Raw genomic sequence first — 8,604 nt, forward strand, 5'->3', positions numbered from 1 at the left:
GTGGAAATCAAGGGCTCCTGTTCTCCAATCTGAATGACCTGCTTGGTCATTTAAGGCTGCTTTTCCTACCTCATATTCTGCTTTTCAGCTATGTTCTAGAAAGTGTTTGAACTCATAATTTATCTTGAGTGAGTGCAGAGTTCTCTGATTTGCTCAGCTTGTAATGTATCACCAGTTTCCTTTCCTCGGTTTCATTTTGTAAGGAGCAGGTTCTGGGGTATATAATGGGTTCTAATATGACATATTGTGCATTAGATGCAATAAATGTTTCCAAGATCTTTCCCACATGTGAAAGAGCTGTTCATTTTGTAACTGTTGCTCAAGCATTGTTTTCAAAATGGATGTTTTTCACTGTCCATGAATGGGGCTGTAATTTTCCCACTCCTCAAGAGGGTTACCCTTGATTCAGAAAACATTTCAAACTGTTGCCCTGTTTCTAAGTTTATTTTCCTTTCTAAATTGATTGAAAGTGCCTGTTTGACCAGGTGTTAAATTTTTTTTTTTCTTTTGGAGCAATGTATTAGTGTGTTCAGTCTGTGTATAGCCCATTTCATTTTTGTGAGATGGCTTTGTGAAAGGTTTATAATAATTTATAATTAGAAAATGCTTCACTGTTGATTTTGTAAGAGCTCTCAGCTGCATTTGATACAATTGATAATAAATTACTGTTAAAGGATATTTTTGATTGTGGCCATAGGGATATTACATTATCACTTTTTAAATCTTAATTTTCTGGTCAGTCAATGATTCTGTATTTGAGCAGTCTTCTTTACTTTGTGGCATTCCTCAGGGATGTGTACTTTTACCAGTATTGTTTACTGTTTGTTAGTAGCTTAGCCTCACTGTTGGATGTCCATGGGGTTGATCATCATTTTTTTGCTGACTATACATAAGTCTTCATCTGAGTTCTAAATGTGAAGATGCAAAACTCTTCTTTAGTTTCCCCTCACTGGATATTTGGACTTGGATGACAAATAGAAAATTGAAACTAAATGTGGGTAAGATTTTGATTGTCAAGGGAAATCTAAGGAAAGTACAGACTGGAGATTCTGGTGCCTTTCATTGGGGTACTGTCAGTTTGCAGCCCTTTGGATCAGGTGATGGATCTGGGTGTCTACCTGGATTCTTCATCATTGGATGGACACATCAACCAAATTATTAAATCTCACAATTTATCCACACACTTGTTCCCATATGCTCATCACAAGACAGAGGAAAGAGAACCCAGTGATGCCACATTTTCCGTTGTCCTCTGCTATATACACTGACTGATATATGGCATGTTCACCAAAAATATGCTACAGTTTTGCAACTGTGTTAAGGTGAAAACATGTTAAGAAATTGCACATTAATTGATAATCTACTATACTGACGGTTTTTCTATCAATGCAGCCAGGCTTCCTTGTCAATTGCCTGTTCAACCAGGCGGTTACTGTTAATGGCCCATTGGCCCCCTCAGCCATCATAGCTTGGATGATTGGGTACTTTTTTGGAGAAATCTAGGAAAGCATCAGAGTACTGTAGGTGGATGATCTGGAGAAGGGGAAAGCAGTTATGGAGTGAATGAGAAAGATAGGTTACCTGTGGGATGTGACAGTGAATGTGGATTTGCCTTACTCCCAACTGGTAGGCAGGCTGCTTGCTTGCCTTGCAGCAGCAGATTAGAAAATAAAGCTTCCTTATTTGTCTTCTACTTCTCTTTAATGAACTGTTGTGTTACTTAGATATTTGGTTACATTTTTGAAGTACTGTTATGACAATGTTATGGACATCTACTGATCAGTTTTTTTTTTTTTTGTGAATTGTTTATTTCATGTAGAGACGTACATTAGAAATTTTACTTAGACGTTATCTTCTCTCTCTCTCTTTTTTTTTTTTTTTTTTTTTTTTTTTTTTTTTTTTTTTTTTTTTTTTTTGTGTGTGTGTGTGTGTGTGTGTGTGTGTGTGTGTGTGTGTGTGTGTGTGTCAGTCAGCTTTTACTTATTTAACAACTAGTGTACCTTTTATTTATGTGAATTACAAAGTGGTAAGAACTAAGAGCAAGTGTGAAAGATGGAGGAGGTTGTCACTTTGTCATAGGTCCTTCTCCATCTTGCAGGAAAGTCTTGATGCTGCCAGTGTCTGTAAAGTCAACAAAAGTGCTGAAGATAAAGGAAAAGAGAGAGCTGTGGAAGAACAGCCCAATAAAGTAACACCATTCACATTAGCAGGTGTAGGATTAAAGAGTATTCAGATACTACATGCCACTTCTGGGAAGAGTGTTGTACAATCACAAGTGGGATTAAAGACAGAATTTATAAGAAAAGCTTGGGTAAATAGTTCAAAAGAAAGGAGTCAAAATTTCACAGCTCAGAAGTGTGTGGGGCAAGATATTAATAATAGAAACTCTTCTAAAGCTTCAAATATGATAAACACTATTAAAATTTATGAATGCCCAATATGTTACAAAACTTTCAGAAATTGCAGCAATAAGAATAAGCACAGAAGGTTGCATAGTAATGCTAAGCCATATGTTTGTGATAAGTGTGGGAATAGCTTTCGTCAGAGGCATTCACTGAAGGACCACCTTCAAAAACATGAAGCTGGAGACCATTATACTTGTAAATATTGTTTTATGAAATTTATAGGAAAGCAAAAGTGGATGACACATGAAAACAAACATAAAGGGTCTTTTGCTTGTATTTGTGAAGTTTGTGGGATGGGGTATGATAACAAACAAGGTCTTGAAGATCATAGATCAAAGCACACAGGTCAGTACCGGCATTATTGTTCACAGTGTAATAAAGGCTTCAATAAAATTGACACCCTGAGTGATCATTTGAACGTTCACACAGGTGGTCGCCCATATGTTTGCAAAGAGTGTGGTAAAAGGTTTGCAAATACTGGTACTTTCTGGCAGCATAAAAAACTTCATAAAGCTGAAAGGAATTTTATCTGTGACATATGTCAAAAAGCTTTTAAATTAAGTAGTAGCTTAAAAGCTCACACTAAAACTCACGGAGGTGAGCGGAAACATGCATGTGATATCTGTGGGCAAGCTTTCTTGAAAAAGAATCATCTCTGTCGCCATGTACGCCTTCACACAGGTGAGAAGCCATTTGTGTGTGAAGTGTGTGGACAAACATTCCCAAGAAGGGATAAATTAAAGGAGCATCAAAATAGATTTCATAAACACATAGATGTGTAAAAAAAATAATCCTTGGCAGTAGCTTTTTGTATTATAATGTTCAGTTTTTGACATATTACTAGTAGAAATTAAAAGGAACATTAAAAATGGCAAGTGAGTTAAAAATTAAGTGTTAAAAGGAATGGGGGGGGGGGGAGATATAGTGTAAAAGTTATTATATAGCATTTTTGGTCCTGCAACTGCTTTGGGGTGCTCTGAAAGCTTTTTGTATATTCCTTTCCATTACCCGTGGCTTTCAATTTCCTTTCAATATCCCTCGTGGGCGGTAAAGTTCTTTGAAAACTGATATTATCATCATCATACTGTTCCTCTTGACTCTGTTGGCCCTCATCAATTCAATACATTTATCATTAGTCTATCTTTTGCTATGAGACATTGATGCATTTTTTTATACTCTTCTTTAGAGTAGGGTGAGTGAAGTATGATGACAGTTTGCTCTCTAACTCCTGTCATTGGTTGATTGTGGAATCATTTTCCTTAAGATACATGGCTAAGTGCAGTTTCTTAACCCCAAGTGGTTCAGATGAGCATGATAATGATATATCCATCACTGTCATGCTCATCTGAACTTCAGCTCTGAAATGATCATTTTTTCCTCTGATAATTCTTAAAGTAAAGGTTAAGAGATTTTTGCAATTAACTTGAGCTTCAAGGCCTGCATAACTTCAGTTTTAGATTTGCTTCTTCATATGAGCAAGGATCACCACTTGAATTACATGTGCTCTCTTACTGTGCACATCCTGTCTCTCTCTCAGATTGGCACTATTATTATACAGTGGACCCCCGGTTAACGATATTTTTTCACTCCAGAAGTATGTTCAGGTGCCAGTACTGACCGAATTTGTTCCCATAAGGAATATTGTGAAGTAGATTAGTCCATTTCAGACCCCCAAACATACACGTACAAACGCACTTACATAAATACACTTACATAATTGGTCGCATTCGGAGTTGATCGTTATGCGGGGGTCCACTGTATTTTGCTTCTACAACTACCTACATTTTGTTTTTATAACTGCCTTTGATAAATAAATGAGAAGGAGAGGGATTTTTATCACTGTGGTGCTCATTTTCACCCTCGACTGCATGACCAGTATGTACCCTATTCCTCCCTCGCATTCCAACGCTTGTGTATGGTGCATAACTGTAGTTACCGAGGCATATTTTTGTGAAGAAGCTTTTTTTTATATATAAACATAACATTATCCAGGGTCATTTCGCAGTCAGCAGCCTATTGCACACTCGTTTCATAATGTCGTTTTATAGTTTGCAATCTTAAGATTTATTTTTTCTTACAGTAAGTCATATGATGGATATTATAGCTTGATAAAATATTGGGGATTGGTCTGAAGGAGTTGCTGGATAGCTTCATGTTAATGTACTTGGGTTATGAAGGTTGACTTTTGTATTTAGGAAAATGGCACTAAACAACGTAAGAAATTTTCATAAAAATCTGACTGTTCGTCATCAATAGGATGATGAGCAGTGGTCTTAATTAGTCCATCACTTGCTATTGACATCTTCCTTCTGGCTTCCTCTCTTACTGTCCAAATCTCTCTGCATCTGCCCTTCTGTCTTTCCCCAACTATCATTTTGTCAGCTCTTGTATACAGTACATTTCTGTTACCTTCTTGAATATTCTTTTATCAAACCATTTCATAACACATCTCAGACAAGGATTCCATATTGCAATGAAAGGGACCTAACTCATGCCAGCTGTCTGTGCACTCTGTTAGGTTTCAAGCACACTGGACAGCTGCAAGCTTCCACCACACTTACAATGTCTTGCTAAGTGACCTTTCTCCCTTAATGCAAAGAAAAGACATTGTACACATGAAAACAAAAAATTTTTATTGTTTACTCATTGGCCGTTTTCCATCAAGGTGGGGTAACCTGAAAAAGAAAAACTTTTACCTTCACTCTATCACTGTTTTGCCAGAAGCGCGCTTACACTATAGTTATAAAACTAGCATTAACACCCCTCCTTCATAGTGCATGCACTGTACTTCCCATCTCCAGGACTCAAGTCCGGTCAGCCAGTTTCCGTAAATCCCTTCATAAATACAGTGGACCCTCGCATACCGTTGGCATCACATAACGTTAAATCCGCATACTGATACATTTTATCACTAAAATTTTGCCTCGCATACCGCTAAAAAACTCGCTCAACGCTATTCGTCCGAGACGCTTCTAATGTGCGGCCTGAGCCAGCTTCACATGTTCCGCCGGTGGCATTGTTTACAAGCCAGCCTCCGCGGTAACATCCAAGCATACAATCGGAACATTTCGTATTATTACAGCGTTTTTGGTGATTTCATCTGCAAAATAAGTGACCATGGGGCCCCAAGAAAGCCTCTAGTGCTAACCCAGTGGTAAAAAGGTGAGAAATACTATCATACCACAGTCAGCTGCTGCTGCACCACGGTCAGCTGTTGCTTGACCAGTCAGCTGTTGCTGGATCAGTCAGCTGCTGTTGCACCTCGATCAGCTGTTGCTGGACCAGTCAGCTGTTGCTGGATCAGTCAGCTGCTTCTGCACCACGATCAGTTGTTGTTGGACCAGTCAGCTGTTGCTGAATCAGTCAGCTGCTGCTGCACCACGATCAGCTGTTGCTGGACCAGTCAGCTGTTGCTGGATCAGTCAGCTGCTGCTGCACCACGATCAGCTGTTGCTGGACCAGTCAGCTGTTGCTGGATCAGTTAACTGCTGCTGCACCACGATCAGCTGTTGCTGGATCAGTCAGCTGTTGCTGGATCAGTCAGCTGTTGCTGGACCAGTCAGCTGTTGCTGGATCAGTCAGCTGTTGCTGGATCAGTCAGCTGTTGCTGGATCAGTCAGCTGTTGCTGGACCAGTCAGCTGTTGCTGGATCAGTCAGCTGTTGCTGGACCAGTCAGCTGTTGCTGGATCAGCCAGCTGTTGCTGGATCAGCCAGCTGTTGCTGGATCAGCCAGCTGTTGCTGGATCAGCCAGCTGTTGCTGGATCAGCCAGCTGTTGCTGGATCAGCCAGCTGTTGCTGGACCAGCCAGCTGTTGCTGGACCAGTCAGCTGTTGCTGGATCAGTCAGCTGTTGCTGGATCAGTCAGCTGTTGCTGGATCAGTCAGCTGTTGCTGGGTCAGTCAGCTGTTGCTGGGTCAGTCAGCTGTTGCTGGATCAGTCAGCTGTTGCTGGACCAGTCAGCTGTTGCTGGATCAGTCAGCTGTTGCTGGACCAGTCAGCTGTTGCTGGATCAGTCAGCTGCTGTTGCACCATCAGCTGTTTCTGAACATGACTCGTCCCGAATCTGTCCCGAACCTGTCCGTCCAGCCTGAGCGCCTGCCTTGCCGTCATTGTTTACAAGCCAGGGTGGCCGGTTGCATGCATACATTCGATACATTTTGTATTATTCCATTATTTATAGTGCTTGTAACTGCTAAGTAAGCCACCATGGGCCCAAACAAAGCTTCTAGTGCCAACCCTGTGGTAAAAAGGTGATAAATACTATCGTACCACAGTCAGCTGCTGCTGCACCACGGTCAGCTGATAAATTGGACCAGTCACCTGTTGCTGCACCACAGCTGCTGCTGCACCACAGCTGCACCATGGTCACCTGTTGCTGCACCACAGCTGCTGCTGCACCATGGTCAGCTGCACCACTGCTGTTGTTGCTGCACCACCATCAGCTGTATTACTCGAAGATGTGGAGAGAGTGTTGTTGGTGTGGCTTAACGTGATACAATTACTGAGAAACGATTAACCCCGGAGGGTTAGCCACCCAGGATAACCCAAGAAAGTCAGTGCATCATCGAGGACTCTCTAACTTATTTCCATTGGGGTCCTTAATCTTGTCTCCCAGGATGCAACCCACACCAGTCGACAAACACCCAGGTGAACAGGGAAAAACGCCTGGAACTAGTGCTCATATTGGTGAATTTAAAGCCAGCAAAGGTTGGTTTGAGAGATTTAAGAATCTTAGTGGCATACACAGTGTGATAAGGCCTGTTCTGGAAGAAAATGCCAAACAGGACCTACAGTACTCAGGAGGAAAAGGCACTCCCAGGACACACTGTCTCATCAGTCATTGCTGCATCTTCAATAAAGGTAAGTGTCATTTATTCTTCATTTAGTAGAGTAGTACATGCACAATATATACTGTGCATGTACTACTCTACTATTGTGCATGTATCCTTCTCTTTGTGTGTAGGAAAATGTATATTTCATGTGGTAAAAAAAAATTTTTTTTCATACTTTTGGGTGTCTTGCACGGATTAATTTGATTTCCATTATTTCTTATGGGGAAAATTCATTCGCATAACGATAATTTCGCATAACAATGAGCTCTCATGAACGGATTAATATCGTTATGCGGGGTTCCACTGTATTACCCTGCTCACACTCCAACAGCACGTCAAGTCTTAAAAATCATTTGTCTCCATTCGCTCCTATCTAACATGCTCATGCATGCTTGCTGTAAGTCCAAGCCCCTTGCACACAAAACCTCCTTTACCCCCTCCCACCAACTTTTCCTAGGCTGACCTCTACCCTGCCTTCCCTCCACTACAGATTTCTACACTCTTGAAGTCGTTCTATTTTGTTCCAACCTCTCTACATGTTCAAATGATCTCAACAACCCCTCCTCAACCCCCTGGATAAATACTTTTGGTAATCCTGCACTTCCTCCTAATTTCCAAACTACAAATTCTCTGCATTATATTCATACCACTCACTGCCCTCAGATATGACATCTCCACTGCCTCCTGCCTTCTTGTTGCAACATTCCCCACCTATGCTTGCAACCCATATAAGAGCATTGGCATAACTATACTCTCATACATTCTCCTTTTTACTTCCATGGACAAAGTTCTTTGTCTTCACAGACTCCTCAGTGCTCCACTCACCTTCCTCTCATCAGTTCTGTGATTCACCTCATCTTTCATAGTCCCATCTGCTGACACGTCCACTCCTAAATATCTGAATACATTCATAGTAGCTATAACTAAATAATGATCTGATGTATCACTTTTCACCGCTTTCAATAACCTACCTCCTATTCCATACATTTGCAGCATTTGCCACATTGCCCCCTATCCACCTTGCCATATACCTTTTCCAAATCCATAAATGCCACAAAAACCTCTTTACCCTTATCTAAATTACTGTTAACCTATATGTTTCACTGTAAACACTTGGTCTACACACCCCCTACCCTTCTTAAAGCCTCCTTGTTCATCTGCTATCCTACTCTCCATCTTACTCTTAATTCTTTCAATAACAACTACCGTACACTTTACCAGGTATACTCAACAGACTTATTCTCCTATAATTTTTGCATGCTCTTTTGTCCTCTTTGCCTTTATACAAAGGAACTATGCATGCTCTCTGCCAATCCCTAGGTACCTTACCCTCTTCCATACATTTATTAACCCTTTGACTATCGA

General features: G+C 40.7%; 1 protein-coding gene across 1 annotated transcript; it reads left to right on the plus strand.

The window, feature by feature from the left end:
* Nucleotides 1-1,984: 1,984 nt before the first annotated feature.
* On the plus strand, nt 1,985-4,241 carry LOC138850941 (zinc finger protein 2-like; the record flags this gene model as incomplete). Its single annotated transcript, XM_070089255.1, has 1 exon — nt 1,985-4,241. A coding segment is annotated over one exon (1,203 nt), but the record flags the coding sequence as incomplete, so codon positions are not given.
* Between the last annotated feature and the right edge of the window lie 4,363 nt (nt 4,242-8,604).

The sequence above is a fragment of the Cherax quadricarinatus genome, chromosome 27 (genome assembly GCF_038502225.1).
Source record: "Cherax quadricarinatus isolate ZL_2023a chromosome 27, ASM3850222v1, whole genome shotgun sequence".
Taxonomy (NCBI): domain Eukaryota; kingdom Metazoa; phylum Arthropoda; class Malacostraca; order Decapoda; family Parastacidae; genus Cherax; species Cherax quadricarinatus.